The sequence below is a fragment of the Rhinatrema bivittatum genome, chromosome 1 (genome assembly GCF_901001135.1).
Source record: "Rhinatrema bivittatum chromosome 1, aRhiBiv1.1, whole genome shotgun sequence".
NCBI classification, from domain to species: domain Eukaryota; kingdom Metazoa; phylum Chordata; class Amphibia; order Gymnophiona; family Rhinatrematidae; genus Rhinatrema; species Rhinatrema bivittatum.
Genome location: NC_042615.1, coordinates 542,881,894 through 542,899,292, shown reverse-complemented (window position 1 = coordinate 542,899,292; position 17,399 = coordinate 542,881,894). Strand labels below are relative to the sequence as shown.

The following is a 17,399-nucleotide window of genomic DNA, read 5'->3' as shown; positions in this document are numbered from 1 at the left end:
GGGGGCGGCACAGGATTAGGAAGCAGAATAGCTTTTCTTTGCTTCCTGTTGTCTACTCGCACTTCATCCTTCTTTTCCTGTTGCCTGTAGAGACCACAAGGGGAGGGGATGGAATAGGAAACTGAGAAGGTGATCTTTGCTCTGTCCCTTGCAGCCTTACCCCCTCCCCTCCAGTTCTCTGCACTGGGGGTGGGGCTAAAGCAGGAAGCAGAAGACTGTTCTCCAGTGAATAAGATTCAACACAGCTGGGAGGCAGCAAATATTAGGTGGGCCCGCTGCCCCTCCAGATATTTGCCGCCCTAGGCACGGGCCTAGTGTGTCTGTTGGCAAATCCAGGCCTGTCACCTCCATATACTTAAACACCAGACCCAGGCAATGAATGCTGCTATTACATTCTTTCTTGGCATTAACATGTCTCAGGCTCTGTAAAGGCAGATCTAAAGTGGAACTTCACTGGGAGATTATTTACAAAAGTAGTAAAACCAACATCTTTTTTTTTACTATAATGTCCATTGTGCTTTTAACCATTTCCTTACACCATTGTTAGATCACTTACAATTGGCACCACAATTTCTGTACCAATGCCATTGTGGCTTACTTGTTTATTCACTTACAGTTTATATCTTTTCCTTCATATATTGCCTTATTCATTTTTTATGGATGTATTTATGTATTTATTCGGGTTTATAAACTATGCGACTCTTGGCTTGATAGCATGTCCTTTGAAAACAGCAACTACTAAATGACTAATTCCAATTGCCTTGCCACATGCCATTGAAAGACCAAAAACCATGATTGGAGAGAGGGGGCATTGAGGGGCTTTGCTATGTGTCATAATACTAAAGTAAATCAGCCAAGATGCATCATCCCCTCCTACCACTGACTGAATTTCCTGCAACTTTTGCTTGCCACAAGGTCCATGTTCAGTCACTGTCTGATAACAAAGTTAGCCTGATAAACGTATCTGGCTAACTTTGGACGTATATTCAGTAGTGGAACTGAACTATTGAATATAGCTAGTTAACTTTATCCGGCTAACTTTATGACAGCTTTTTGGCCCAACCAGACTTAGCTGGCTAATTAAGGCCTGGATTCACCATTCTATTGCAGAATGGTGAATCCAGCGAAAACGGGGGGGGGGGGGGGGGGGGGGAGCGGGCCTGCGAAAGCCAGCAGCCTTCGCACCACTACAGTGTTTTCGCTGCCGGCTTTCACACTCAATAGAGCCACCGTGAAAGATGGTGCTATTGGGCGCGCTACTGGCGACGATAACATTGCTTACCTTATCGCTGCCAGCGAAGACACCACCGAGTCCGCCTCCTCGCCGCCCCAACTCCTCCCCTCATCACCCCAACTCCGCCCCCGCATGCTATCACACACAAAAAGGGACGTTTCGCGTGCCATAACGGCTTATCGCACACGATAAACGTTAGAAAATGACCCCCTTAGATAGCTAACTTTGAATATTGTTGTTAGCCAGATATTTAGCTGGCTAACTCAACTTCTCCCAGTTATGTCCCAAGAATGCCCCTAACTTAGCTGGGTAAATTCTACTTGGTTAACATATTAGCCAGCTAAGTGCCAAAATGTACTTTTAATCGGATGATTTCTGAGTTATCTGTCTAAATGCTTTTGAATATGAACTTCAATATGTTTTACTAACTTGATAATCAAATGAGGATGTGCCCACAATTTTCTTTGAATTACTAACTTATCAAATTCTCCTCTCAAAACCAATGATCTTAAGTTGCAATTTATAGCATTAAGCTAAAATATTAAAATTTATAACACAGCCTTACAAGATCAAATGATATTGTATTGACTTAATAAAGAGTAGTTCCTTGCTTGCCCTCACTGCTCACTCCTTTCTTTTTGAAGTCTTGTAAGGAAAAGCTGTATTTTCCCCTTCTGCTGGTCTTTTGGGTTCCTTGATATGTCCCCTGTTCATGATCCATCCTTCTTCATAGTAGAACAGAGGCAAAGGGACAAGTGAGTACTAAACTTGCTTGCAGGAAAGAGAATGGTGCTGACTCTGATTCCCCTCCTTTATCATCTGTCTCTGTCCCTTTGCTCCTTCTCGGCCTTGTAATTGGTGAACTTATTTCCCCAGGGACTGGATGGCTCAATGGGATGGGAGATTAAAATTTTCAGAAGAGGAGGGGGGAGAAGGGGAAAGTGGCACTGAGAGCACAGTGTCATGTTAGGTGCAGCTCCTGTTCACCTTGGCCCAGATCCTTATAGACACTGCAAATCTTCAAAGAAGCATCATAACCTGTCTTGACCCAATCTCTGTTGAGATAGTAAGTTTTACACAGTATTGTGGGCCACTATCACTTAGCATACATGCTAAAAAGTGTCCTAATCCCTAACCTGTGCTAAATCAGGCATGCCACTCTAAAAATTACTACCCACATACATGCAAATAGGATGATATTGCATTCTTTAGTACTTATCTTATTCATTAAGGATTGCTAATTTTACCAAGGACATTAGAGGTCATTAAATTTAGCATCAATTCAGTGGTATGTGTTAAATGTCACTAGCACAAAGGTGGAGGAAGGTCATGTCCTCAAGGCCTCTTCCCCAATCAAAGGACTTCTGGTAAAGATCATCTATGGCACACCCCCCCCCCCCCCCAATGAACTGTGTTCAATCTGTAGCAGACCCTAAGGTCACGCTACCAGTAAGTCCTGGGTGTTAACTGACAGTTATGTTTGTGCAGGATGATTTTAGGGGGAAGATCCATTCATATACAGCCCCTCCCTTCTGCAGGATCTGGAATGGCCATCCCCCTGGTGATGCTATATAGATTTCCATTGCTTGTTACAGCGGATACTACTCCAAATCAAATAAGCCTGATACTTCACTTTCAATGCATATCCAGCATAGCTCTCTGCTTCAACAGCAGGGGAGAAAGACTGATACTTCACTTTCAATGCATATCCAGCATAACTCTCTGCTTCAATGGCAGGGGAGTAAGTCTGATACTTCACTTTCAATGCATATCCAGCATAACTCTCTGCTTCAATGGCAGGGGGGAATGAAGAAAATGGATCTATATACAGACAACAACCAACAAGGACTGAATTACATAGTCGGGGTAAACAAGCATGGGTGTAGCTTGCTGATTGCGGTGGTTACTATCCCTAACTAATTAAGCTAGATATTTCACTTAGATGCAGTTCCAACACTGCTCTCTACATTAAAGATGGGGGGAAGGGAAACAGAACCAAAAAGGTTACTAAGGGCCAAGAATAACAGATAAGTATGAGAAGAAAAAAAAGAGCGTGAAAGCTTGCTGGGCAGACTGGATGGGCCGTTGGGCTTCTTCTGCCATCATTTCTATGTTTCTAACTCCCTTGCCACAGCTTGGGAGGCAGTCCTTTTAGGTTGACTAAGAATTAAGAGGTAGATAAGATGTTATCTTTTGTTATTTTACAGGCCCAGTGAGAAGAGCCAAGCAAGTCCTGTTTGGTGGTCCTAACCAGGGCTGGGAGGGGATTTTCCTATCCAGTCCACTCACGGCTAGTCTTGATTTTTGCCCCCTGGGTACATTTTTTGGAATTTATCCTTTTAAGTGGTAGGAGCCTTACTGAAGCCTGTTCAGATCCTGGGTCCAGGGTCTGAACAGGTCTGGGCCTGGCAGGTTAGGGAAAACCTGCCCTTCATACTCTTCAGGAGGACAGGGGTGTCAATGACCTGCTGTAAGGGTATACTCCAGTGTTATCTTCAGTTTCTGGAAAGATTAATTTCAAGATCCAGGAGGAAGTTCTGACTGCCCGTTTTTTTCCCCATCAGGGAACAGGGATCGCAACAGAAAGAACAAGGACAGCATCAGAAACAGAGAAACATTGAGACCAACTGGCTGTGAGTAAAAGGCCAAGCCTAACATCTGTGAAGACACCCACCTGGTGCTTCTAACCTCTGGAAGAAAGAGAACATAAGAACATAAGAACATAAGAAATTGCCATGCTGGGTCAGACCAAGGGTCCATCAAGCCCAGCATCCTGTTTCCAACAGAGGCCAAACCAGGCCACAAGAACCTGGCAATTACCCAAACACCTAGAAGTTCCCATGCTACTGATGCAATTAATAGCAGTGACTATTCCCTAAGTAAACTTGATTAATAGCAGTTAATGGACTTCTCTTCCAAGAACTTATCCAAACCTTTTTTGAACCCAGCTACACTAACTGCACTAACCACATCCTCTGGCAACAAATTCCAGAGATTTATTGTGCGTTGAGTGAAAAAGAATTTTCTCCGATTAGTCTTAAATGTGCTACTTGCTAACTTCATGGAATGCCCCCTAGTCCTTCTATTATTCAAAAGTGTAAATAACCGAGTCACATCTACTCGTTCAAGACCTCTCATGATCTTAAAGACCTCTATGATATCCCCCCTCAGCCGTCTCTTCTCCAAGCTGAACAGCCCTAACCTCTTCAGCCTTTCCTCATATCATTTTGGTTGCCCTTCTCTGTACCTTCTCCATTGCAACTATATCTTTTTTGAGATACGGCGACCAGAATTGTACACAGTATTCAAGGTGTGGTCTCACCATGGAGCGATATAGAGGCATTATGACATTTTCCGTTTTATTAACCATTCCCTTCCTAATAATTCCTAACATTTTATTTGCTTTTTTGACTGCTGCAGCACACTGAGCTGACGATTTCAATGTATTATCTACTATGACGCCTAGATCTCTTTCTTGGGTGGTAGCTCCTAATATGGAACCTAACATCGTGTAACTACAGCTAGGGTTATTTTTCCCTATATGCAACACCTTGCAATTGTCCACATTAAATTTCATCTGCCATTTGGATGCCCAATCTTCCAGTCTTGCAAGGTCCTCCTGTAATGTATCACAGTCTGCTTGTGATTTAACTACTCTGAATAATTTTGTATCATCCGCAAATTTGTATTCCTTTCCAGATCATTGATATATATATTGAAAAGCACCGGTCCAAGTACAGATCCCTGAGGCACTCCACTGTTTACCCTTTTCCACTGAGAAAATTGACCATTTAGTCCTACTCTCTGTTTCCTGTCTTTTAACCAGTTTGTAATCCACGAAAGGACATCGCCTCCTATCCCATGACTTTTTAGTTTTCGTAGAAGCCTCTCATGAGGGACTTTGTCAAACGCCTTCTGAAAATCCAAATACACTACATCTACCGGTTCACCTTTATCCACATGTTTATTAACCCCTTCAAAAAAATGAAGCAGGTTTGTTAGGCAAGACTTCCCTTGGGTAAATCCATGTTGACTGTGTCCCATTAAATCATGTCTTTCTATATGCTCTACAATTTTGATCTTGAGGATAGTTTCCACTATTTTTCCCGGCACTGAAGTTAGGCTCACTGGTCTATAGTTACCCGGATCACCCCTGGAGCCTTTTTTAAATATTGGGGTTACATTGGCCACCCTCCAGTCTTCAGGTACAATGGATGATTTTAATGATAGGTTACAAATTTTAACTAATAGGTCAGAAATTTCATTTTTGAGTTCCTTTAGTACCCTGGGATGCATACCATCCGGTCCGGGTGCCTTGCTACTCTTTAGTTTGTCAATCTGGCCTACTACATCTTCCAGGTTGACAGTGATTTCGTTCAGTTCGTCTGACTCATCACCCCTGAAAACCAACTCCGGAACTGGTATCTCCCCAACATCCTCACTAGTAAACACGGAAGCAAAGAATTCATTTAGTCTTTCTGCAATGGCCTTATCTTCCCTAAGAGCCCCTTTAACCCCTCGGTCATCTAATGGTCCAACCGACTCCCTCACAGGTTTCTTGCTTTGGATATATTTAAAAAAGTTTTTATTATGAGTTTTTGCCTCTATGGCCAACTTCATTTCAAATTCTCTCTTCGCTTGTTTTATCAATGTTTTACACTTAACTTGACAATGCTTATGTTTTATCCTATTTTCTTCAGATGGATCTTTCTTCCAATTTTTGAAGGATGATTTTTTGGCTAAAATAGCCTCTTTCACCTCACCTTTTAACCATGACGGTAATCATTTTGCCTTCCTTCCACCTTTCTTAATGCGTGGAATACATATGGACTGCGCCTCTAGGATTGTATTTTTAAACAATGTCCAAGCCTGTTGAACACTTTTAACCTTTGCAGCTGCACCTTTCAGTTTTTTTCTGACTATTTTCCTCATTTTATCAAAGTTTCCCTTTTGAAAGTTTAGTTTTAGAGCTGCAGATTTACTTATTGTCCCCCTACCAGTTATTAGTTTAAATTTGATCATGTTATGATCACTGTTGCCAAGTGGCCCCACCACCGTTACCTCTCTCACCAAATCCTGTGTTCCACTAAGAATTAAATCTAAAATAGCTCCCTCTCTTGTTGGTTCCTGAACCAATTGCTCCATGAAACAATCATTTATTACATCCAGGAACTTTATATCTCTAGCAAGTCCTGATGTTACATTTACCCAGTCAATATTGGGGTAATTGAAATCTCCCATTATTATTGCACTGCCAAATTGGTTTGCTTCCCTGATTTCTCTTAGCATTTCATCATCTGTCTGACCATTTTGTCCAGGTGGACGGTAGTATACTCCTATCACTATACTCTTACCCAACACACATGGGATTTCTACCCATATAGATTCTACTGAGCATTTGCTCTCTTGTATGATCTTTAGCCTGTTGGACTCTATACCCTCCCGGACATAAAGTGCCACACCCCCGCCAAGTTGATCCTCCCTATCATTGCGATATAATTTGTACCCTGATATAGCACTGTCCCATTGGTTATCCTCCTTCCACCAAGTTTCTGTGATGCCAATTATGTCAATCTCATCATTTGCTGCTATACACTCTAACTCTCCCATCTTACTTCTTAGACTTCTGGCATTGGCATACAGACATTTCAAAGTGTGTTTTTTGTTTGTTTTAACAACCTGCTTTTCAGTTGTTTGGGATAATTCGGAAATCATTAGTTTTGGTGATTTTTTACATATAGGCATATGGACTATATTTGCTTTTAATGGAACCTCTCTGTTGGGATGCCCTAACTCTCCTGTTTCATTAGTATCCTTCAAGGATACATTTCTCCGAACCATGCACTGCTGAGTGACTGTCGGCTTTCCCCCTTGTTCTAGTTTTAAAAGCTGCTAGAACAAGGGGGAAAGCCGACAGTTACTCAGCAGTGCATGGTTCGGAGAAATGTATCCTTGAAGGATACTAATGAAACAGGAGAGTTAGGGCATCCCAACAGAGAGGTTCCATTAAAAGCAAATATAGTCCATATGCCTATATGTAAAAAATCACCAAAACTAATGATTTCCGAATTATCCCAAACAACTGAAAAGCAGGTTGTTAAAACAAACAAAAAACACACTTTGAAATGTCTATATGCCAGTTCATGTCTCTGTGCAGAGACAGTAATATTGTATTCTTGCCGGTTGGAAGGGGCATTTCTGCCCATCTAAAGGATACCCTGCCCACCTGTGGGCTCTATTTTTCCCAATCTGGAGGGTAGAAGTTCCCCTGGCTCTGACAGCTGATTTTCCTGCACAGATTGAGGAGGATATTGTAAAAGAGAAGATTCTGTGGTGCTGTGGATTAGTGTTGTGCCATTTTCATACCTTTTCAATTGTAAAGATTTGTTTGGACACTAACCAAAAGTCCAAAACCAAAAGTCCACTAACCAAAAGTCCATTGACTTTTTTGGCACTTCCAGCATGTACAAGGAGTATTAATTATTCTCTCAACCCAGGAAGTCAGAAGAGGAGGGTTAGTCACCCCACACTGTGACCTGAGAGGACTCCTTTCTTCCCCCAGTTGAAAGAACTTACACCTTGGGAAGAACGGGAGGTTAGAGAGCTAGCCAGGGTCCCTGCCCCAAAGAACTTATAAATTCCTTTATGGCCCCATTGGAGTGCAACCTGCACCTGGGGATGGGGTTATACTTCAAAGGCTAAACTCCTAAATTAAAGATCCTTCAGACCTTCCTGGTAAACCCAAACTCATTGCTTTGCCTCTGAAATCTTAACTGGCAGGAGGAAAGCCATTGACTTCCTTCCTCCATTACTGCTACATGCATAATGGTACCACCTAGTGACTCCTCATAATATATCAAACCATTAGACCATGCCACTTTGAGTGAGGCAGCGAGGCTGGCAGGAGGTCATTGCTTTCTTCCTGCCAGCATAGATTTTAGAAGTGGCCCAGTGGCTTGGGATTATAAGGGAGCCGTAAGGGAACTTTAGATTGGGGGAGGAAAGAAGCCATGGAAGCCTGCACCTGGAGGCCAAAATTCTTTCAAAGGGTGGGAGTGGACTCTGGAGACCAGGGAGTCCCAGAGGCTATAATTCTTTTGGGCGAGCCCCAGAGGCTCTGATTACTTGGAAGAGCTATAGTCCTTAATCTTTAATGTGTCGGGGAGAGGTTCCCTTATGCTAACCTGTCCAATGATTCTCAGTCCAATTACAGATCCATTTCCAATCTTCCTTCATGAACCAAAAGCATTGAAAAAGTTGTGCATTTACAGTTAAATAATTTTCTTAGCGAAAACGCCTTGTGTTACACCCTAAGCCATCTGGATATCATAAAGGTTAGCTCCAAAGCTGCTCTAACTTCTTTACTATCTGACATTCCTCTCAATCTTGACAAAGGAAAGGCAGCACTCACATGCGTGCTGCCTTCAACACTGTAGACCACCAACTTCTTCTTTCCAGTCTTTGACATAGGTATTAGAAAACAAGCTCTTAACTGGTTCAAATCATTTCTAGAAGATAGAACATATGAAGTAATCTGGAACAACACTACTTCCAGTACAAGATCCCTCAATTGTGGAGTCCCTCAGGGCTCAATTTTATCACCCACACTTTTCAATCTTTAGTTGGCACTTTTGGCAACCTTAATTCAGAGTTTAGGTTTCTCATTATATATTTATGCTGACGCCATTCAGGTTATTGCTTCTAGAGATCTTAAAGCATCAAATCCTTTGGAAGGTTTCAATATCTTTCTAAGGTTGCTAAATGGCTAGAGACCTCTAAGCTTAAAGTGAACCCTAATAAATCTGAAGTTCTATGACTCACTAACTAATCTTCTTCTTCTTCTTTTCCAGGTGTAAACAATGTTCCAGTCCCAATCAACGAAGTAGTCACTACTCTAGGTATTAAGCTTGACAAAGATTTGAAATTTGCAGCTCACATTTCTCATCTTATGCAAACCTCTCATTTCCTTCTTAGCGTCATTTGGAAATTGCATCCTGTTTTAGACCACCAAGACCTCAAAACGTTAGTACACGCACTCATTCTCAGTAGACCTGACTACTGCAATGCTCTTTTTCATGGCTTGCCAGTTGCAACTAATCGAAGACTTCAAATAGTGCAGACCTACAACAGCCAAACTCATTTTTGGAAAAAAAATTATTTGATCATGCTACTTCGCTTCTCGTTAAACTTCACTGGCAACCCATCTCTGCACACATCACATTTAAACTGACCTGTCAAACATTCAAAGCTTTCAGAAGTGGCTCTCTTCCCTAGCTCTCTAATTTTATTACTCCTTAGTGTCCTAATCACACTTTACGTTCCAATCAACAAGAACTACTGACAATTCCTTCTCACAAAGAAATTAGGCTGGAAACTTCCATAGACAGCTGTTTTGCCTTTCTTGCTCCCAATATTTAGAATTCTTTACCTTTCAGCTTGTGTTTAGAGTGATTATATGAAATTTAGGAAATCTCTTTAAATTTTTCTTTTTACCAAACTGTTCCATCCTTCAGTTATTTTCATATTTGTTTTCATTGATTATTTGACCTTTTTTTTTTTTTTTTACTATTTTTTAGTTGCTTCCTGAATATGTTTTATTATGCAATGTTTTCAACCAGTAATTTTCTATAGTTATCAATAATATTTTTTGCAATATTTTAGTCTTATTGTATAGTTTGTTTCTATTATGTACAATTTTTGATTTATTTTTTTTAATTTTATTTTATGCACACTATAATGTTTTACTGTACATCGCTATGATCTGCCTTAGTAAGAATTAGCGATTCATCAAGTAAAGAAACTAAACTAAACCTTGCACTTTAGACTGGTTAGCTTGGGGGATTTCCACAAGCAGAACATACAGACAAGGCCTGCTTTCTCCTTAGTGTGGGCTTTTTATTACCTGTACATTCTACTTATCATTAACTTGCTGATTGCATGCTAATACTTTTTTAGCATGCAATTTAGTAACCCAGCTCCAATGACACAACAGTCTATACAGAACTGTAGGCAATTATGTTTAGAAACGCATGAATTTACCCCCACTGTTTGACAAAAGAAATACCCAAGCAAAGCAGTCTTCCTGCTAGCTTCTTTTCCTAGTTTATATCAATTAGCATCCTGAATTGATTTTGTTGTTTAATTGATATTTCATTTCAACTTTCATTCATACACCAGTTTGTATTTCAAAGAACTCCAAACCTCTGTGCCATTTTCCTACATCCTATGTTAGTTCATGTAGGTTTTGTACGCTGCACCATGGATGAGTCTTTTTCTCAGTAACCAGGTCTACTCATTCTTTTATCCCAGGATTTCATGTCCTAGGATCTTTAATGTTCTTATGCTATATCTTGAAAGCTGAACTTCCTGGAACAATGTCTTTTTTTTGTAGTCAAACCTATCACCACTAGATGCAAGTCTTATAATGGATCTGTAGGAAATGGGAAAATTCTTTCCAAGCAAAATCAGAGGGCAGATCAGCTGCAAGCAGTAGATTTCTATCCTTGAATAGCTGGTGACAAAGAAGAATTGCTCTCACTATGAGAGGCATTCATACAAGCAAGCATCTGTCACTGACAGTCTGTTTCATCTGTTACAGGAGACAGAAAGCCAGTGATTAATAATCTTCTATAGAATCAGAACAATCCAAAGAGCAGGACATCCAGTTACTTGTTTGCTTCCAGGGATGCTATTAAACAATGGAAACTTTTAGAATAATTCAAGCCTCTCCTGGATTTGAATTATATTATGCGTCGGGTCACAAAAACTCAATCTCTAAACTCTACAAGAAAAGAGTGAACTAAGTAAAGGCTGAAATGATCCAACTCCTTTTTTAAGCTGGGTTTGTCAGAGGTTCCTTGGTTAAGATGCCCGGTATGAGACTGAACGCGTCCCTCTTAGGGTATTGAATGGTTGCCAGGGTGTTTGGACTTTCTTTGAACACTGACATTGCATGCTTTCCTTCTAGCCAGTATGTCACCATGTCCCCTTTCCCCTGAAAAAAAGAGAATATAGTTACTTACTATGCATTTCAATATGATTTCATTTTCTAGAATATCTATTGTCATGCAAATGAATGCCTGAGATCACTACATTCAAATGGGCCGATGCAGTAAAGTGCGCTGGGGTCAAGTGCACTGTTAGTCCCCAATTGGACGCGCGTTTTCAACGCGCTATTTTTACCCCTTATACAGTAAGGGGTAATAAATAGTGTGTGGAAAACACGTGTCCAACCGCCCTGAAACTAATAGCGCCCGCAACATGCAAATGCATGTTGATGGCCCTATTAGTTATTCCCGCGCGATACAGAAAGTAAAATGTGCAGCCAAGCCGCACACTTTACTTTCAGAAATTAACGCCTGCCTTTCGGCCGGCACAGGGAAAGTGTACAGAAAGCAGAAAAAACTGCTTTTCTGTACACCCTCTGACTTAATATCATAGCGATATTAAGTTGGAGGTCCCAAAAATAAAAACAATTTAAAATAAAAAATTAAAATCTGCCCGCGGCCTGCGGGTTGGAAGACGGACGCTCAATTTTGCCTGCGTCCATTTTCCGAACCCGTGGCTGTCAGCGGGTTCGAGAACCGACGCCATTAAAATTGAGCATCGGCTGTCAAACCTGCTGACAGCCACTGCTTCTGTCAAAAAGGAGGTGCTAGGGACGCGCTGGTGTCCCTAGCGCCTCCTTTTACCATGGGCCCTCATTTGAATATTTTTGCTTTCTGAATCGCGCACCCAGGAGAGTGGCCTGGGCGCTCGCCGGCTCTCCCGCGAGTTTTTCTGTATCGGCCCGAAAGTAAATTTAAAAAAAAAAAAAGAGTTTAACAAATTTATATCATTTTTCAAGTACCAGCCACCAGTCAGGATTTTAGGTGAGGCAATTCACATCAGCTTGATGGTGGCCTACTATAAATCAATTTATGTCGTAAGTACTCATTCTGAATATCTAGAAAACCTGAATAACTTGGAACAAAAGCTGTGCATTGTAGTAGCACAAAAGTACTAACAAAGATACACCATTGCAAAAATCTCCAGAAGGGCAATGAGCCAGCTGGAAAGGCTGGAGAGGATGCATTGGTGTTCCTGTAGTAAACTGGCAGCTCAGAACGATATGGTGGCTACTGAGAATATTACTTTTATTTAATAATTGAATTTTAAAAACTTTTTTGGATGGCTTCATGCAGAAGTCATTGTATTGGACACTCAGGAGCTATTATCACCTGATAAATAATCAATTAGTATATGTACTGAGTCCACTGGAGCATAATTGAAGAGGGAACTATTTACTCAGAAAAGCATTACTGATAGGCAATTACAGTAGATGCTATCAATTAACAGAAAAGAACGTAAACATTTTTTGTTGCATTTTCTTTCCAGTGCAATGATTGCTGTAGTGTGCATTTCTGGACAGTTATTACCTGGTACAAAATGTTACATTAGCTCAGTAGGAGCCAAGGCAGGGACAGGATTCAGTGGCTGATGTACTACTAAGCCATGCAGTTTTTTTGTGCAGAAATCACAATTTTCCACAGGTACCTTTTCTACCAAGACTTGTATACAAATAAGACCAACAGAAACGTTATGCACATAGGACGTAATCTTAAAAGGAGTTACATGTGTAAATGTAACACTATCATGGCAATTTTTAAAAGTCACTTATGCACGTAAAATGCACTTGCACTTGAATATCCTACGAGCAGTTCAATGGCATATATTGTAGCAATTTTCAAAAGCCCACTTACAAGAATAAAGTGCATTTACATGTGTAACACCCAATTTTAAGCATGTAAATGTTTTTTTAAAATCAGACCCATAGTGTTTTTTTTATGAGCAATTTCACAAAAAAAGATACTCACTGAGGTATAGTTAATTAGTTATCTTATTTGCAAAGCCATTTTAGCCCCCATGATTTTGTATCACAGCAACTCATTAACTACACATTTAAATAAAGCTTCACACCTAACTTTTCTGCTTGTGAAGCCCCCAAAATTTGCATAGTTCAGGAAAATTGTGTGTGCAAGTGCAATTTACACACAAAATTGCCATTTTAACAGTAATCTGGCTTTGCAAAACTCTACACAGCTTAGTATATTGCCCTCTAAGTATGGCACAAAACACTGGGCCACAGGCTGTTTCCATAATTGACCAAATCTTGCTAATGCTGAACCAATGCTGACAATTCTGGCATTATCCCTGGTACACTGGACAAGCATCTGAAGAGAAGGTACAGAGAAGGGCTACCAAATGATAAGGGGAATGGAACAATTCCCCTATGAGGAAAGACTAAAGAGGTTAGGACTTTTCAGCTTGGAGAAGAGACGACTGAGGGGGGATATGATAGAGGTGTTTAAAATCATGAGAGGTCTAGAACGGGTAGATGTGAATCGGTTATTTACTCTTTCGGATAGTAGAAAGACTAGGGGGCACTCCATGAAGTTAGCATGGGGCACATTTAAAACTAATCGGAGAAAGTTCTTTTTTACTCAACGCACAATTAAACTCTGGAATTTGTTGCCAGAGAATGTGGTTAGTGCAGTTAGTATAGCTGTGTTTAAAAAAGGATTGGATAAGTTCTTGGAGGAGAAGTCCATTACCTGCTATTAAGTTCACTTAGGGGTAGATTTTCAAAAAACGCGAATAGACGTACTTTTGCTGGCGCATCAGGCGCAAGCAAAAGTACGCTGGATTTTAGTAGATACGCGCGGAGCCGCGCGTATCCACTAAAATCCTGGATCGGCGCGCGCAAGGCTATGAATTCTGTATAGCCGGCGCGCGCCGAGCCGTGCTGCCTACCCCCATTCCCTCCAAGGCCACTCCAAAATCGGAGCGGCCTTGGAGGGAATCCTCTAACGCCCTCCCCTCATCTTCCCCTCCCTTCCTCTATCTAACCCACCCACCCGGCCCTGTCTACACCCCCCCCTTACCTTTCTCCGGGGATTTACACCTCCCGGAGGGAGAAGTAAATCCCCGCGTGCCAGCGGGCCTCCTGCGCGCCGGGCCGCGACCTGGGGGCGGGTAAGGAGGGCGCGGCCACGCCCCCGGACCGCCCCGGGCCGTAGCCACGCCCCCGTACCCGTCCCCAAAACGCTGCCGACACGCCCCCGAAATGCTGCGACGACCGGGCCCGACCCCCGACACGCCCCCGACACGCCCCCCTCGGAGAACCCTGGGACTTACGCGAGTCCCGGGGCTCTGTGCGCGCCGGTAGGCCTATGTAAAATAGGCTCACCGGCATGCAGGGCCCTGCTCGCCTAAATCCGCCCGGTTTTGGGTGGATTTAGGCGAGCAGGGCTCTGAAAATCCGCCCCTTAGAGAATAGCCACTGCCATTAGCAATGGTTACATGGAATAGACTTAGTTTTTGGGTACTTGCCAGGTTCTTATGGCCTGGATTGGCCACTGTTGGAAACAGGATGCTGGGCTTGATGGACCCTTGGTCTGACCCAGTATGGCATTTTCTTATGTTCTTATGTTCTTAAGGTAAGAAAGCATTGGAAAGAGCCTAACTGATAAAGTACTGATCAGTTTTGTTTGCCTTCTATATACAAAGGCCTTATGATGTTCAAAGTTTTATTCTCCATTCCTTTATGAATAAACCTTAACATCTTATTTGCTTTTTTGATTCCACCACACAGAGAGCTGAGGGGTTCAATGTATAGCCCACAATGATAGCAAGATTGTTTTCCTGGGTTACTCCTAATGAAAAAGCCAGCATTGGGTATGTTCACTTCCCATGTCATGCAAAATCCTTCTGGAGTTCCACATAGTCTGCTTGTGTTGTAACCACTTTGAATATTTTTCCATCATCTCCATATCTGATCCCTTCATTCATTACCCTATTTTCCAGATTGTTAATGAATAATGGATACATATGAACATAAGAACATGCCATACAGGGTCATACCAAGGATCCATCAAGCCCAGCATCCTGTTTCCAACAGAGGCCAAACCAGGCCACAAGAACCTGGCAATTACCCAAACACTAAGAAGATCCCATGCTACTGATGCAATTAATAGCAGTGGCTATTCCCTAAGTAAATTTGATTAATAGCCATTAATGGACTTCTCCTTCAAGAACTTATCCAAACCTTTTTTGAACCCAGCTACACTAACTGCACTAACCACATCCTCTGGCAACAAATTCCAGAGCTTTATTGTACGTTGAGTGAAAAAGAATTTTCTCCAATTAGTCTTAAATGTGCTACTTGCTAACTTCATGGAATGCCCCCTAGTCCTTCTATTATTCAAAAGTGTAAATAACCGATTCACAACTACTCGTTCAAGACCTCTCATGATCTTAAAGACCTCTATCATATCCCCCCTCAGCTGTCTCTTCTCCAAGCTGAACAGCCCTAACCTCTTCAGCCTTTCCTTATAGGGGAGCTGTTCCATCCCCTTTATCATTTTGGTTGCCCTTCTTTGTACCTTCTCTATCGCAACTATATCTTTTTTGAGATGCGGCGACCAGAATTGTACACAGTATTCCAGGTGCGGTCTCACCATGGAGCGATATTTGTTGAGCACTATTGGTTTCAGGGGGGTTTGGACGCACGTTATGGACGTGCTAAACTCCTTATTGTAAAGGGGTTGTGGACGCGCATCCAACCTGGGTTAAAGAGTGCGCTCAGCTGAATGCGCTCTACTGTATCGGCCTGATTGTGTAACTACAGCAAGGGTTATTTTTCCCTATATGCATCACGTTGCACTTGTCCACATTAAATTTCAACTGCTATTTGGAAGCCCAATCTTGCATCCTCACAAGATCCTCCTGCAATTAATCACAATCCACTTGAGATTTAACTACGCTGCATAATTTTGTGTCATCTGCAAATTTGATCACCTCACTCATCATACCCCTTTTCCAGATCATTTATAAATATATTAAAAAGCACCAGGCCAAGTACAGATCCCAGAGGCACTCCACTGTTCACTTTTTTCCACTGTCAAAATTGACCATTTAAGCCTACTCTCTGTTTCCTGTCTTTTAACCAGTTTGTAATCCACGAAAGGACATCGCCACCTATCCCATGACTTTTTAGTTTTGTTAGAAGCCTCTCATGAGGGACTTTGTCAAACGCCTTCTGAAAATCCAAATACACCACATCATCGTATACAAGATGACACAGATGACAGATCCTCAACCCAATTCACTATCCATGAAAAACGGGGAAACCAAATTGTGAAGAGGTCTTCTAAAAATCAATGCAAAATCTGGTAAGAGACTTTGAATTTGCTCCTATAACATAAAGAATGTAGTTGAACAGAGATAATTTTTCACAAACACCTTGCAACATGTGAGCAATCCACTTTTCATATATTTTTATTTTGGAAGCAGCATTTTTTTACATTTTTAATATGCATACAGTGCATTCTGAAGTTACTTTCTCTATTACTTCTAATAACCTGTCTCACTCTCTTTGATGTAAACAACGCAATGCTGCAAACAAACCTTGACTTGTAAAGTCCCACGGCAAACCAATGTGTAGTCTCCAATCTGTTCCAATAGTTCATAGGTATTTGAGCTGCACTGTATTTTGAGAGCTGAAAGAACAAAAACCCATACAACTGTGACAGTTTTCTCAACTTACAAAATTCAATCATGTCTAAAAATTGATTAAAGTACCATGCCACTGCATTACTATCACTTCTCACATGTAGCACAGTGTTTGCAGTTGCTGTCCTACGTTTCCAGAAGTGCCGTGAGTGTGAAGTTTGGTCTGTGTACACCATCTTCGGTGACATACAAGGTTGTCATCAGGCACTTTCCCTTCTCTTATTATATCTGATATTCTTCTTTGGTTTCATGCTGAAAGCTGGCATATAACACTTGCATGCCTTGCTAGGGATCTGTATCCATTTTTAATCTTTATACTTGTTTCTGTTTTATGCTTATATACTGCTTTGAGATTTTGTATAGGTGGTATAAAATGTAAATTATAAATAAAAATTAAATCTGAATACCTGCTTCTAAATATAGGGGAGTCCATATTCAGCTGCTGTGCAGTTTGGCTAGTTTGCTGGATAAACTTAGATGGCTAATTTAGCCTATATATATTCAGTGGTGTGGTACTCAGTTTATCTGGTTAGCTTGAGGATATGTTTATGGGCTGACCAGAGTTAGCAGGCTAAGTTTCCAGCTAACTGTGAATACCAGCTAACTCAGCTCC

The 17,399-nt window shown here is 41.5% G+C and overlaps 1 protein-coding gene across 1 annotated transcript in view; it reads right to left on the bottom strand.

Annotated features, from left to right (window-relative positions):
- Positions 1-10,032: 10,032 nt before the first annotated feature.
- Positions 10,033-17,399, bottom strand: part of LOC115098645 (atrial natriuretic peptide receptor 1-like) — a 264,895-nt gene continuing 257,528 nt past the window's right edge. The window contains exons 21-22 of the mRNA XM_029615400.1: positions 16,682-16,773; positions 10,033-11,228 (exon numbers count right to left, since the gene is read on the bottom strand). Coding sequence (XP_029471260.1) covers positions 11,067-11,228; positions 16,682-16,773 — 254 coding nt within the window. The 3' untranslated portion in view covers positions 10,033-11,066. The remainder of the gene's footprint in view (positions 11,229-16,681; positions 16,774-17,399) is intronic.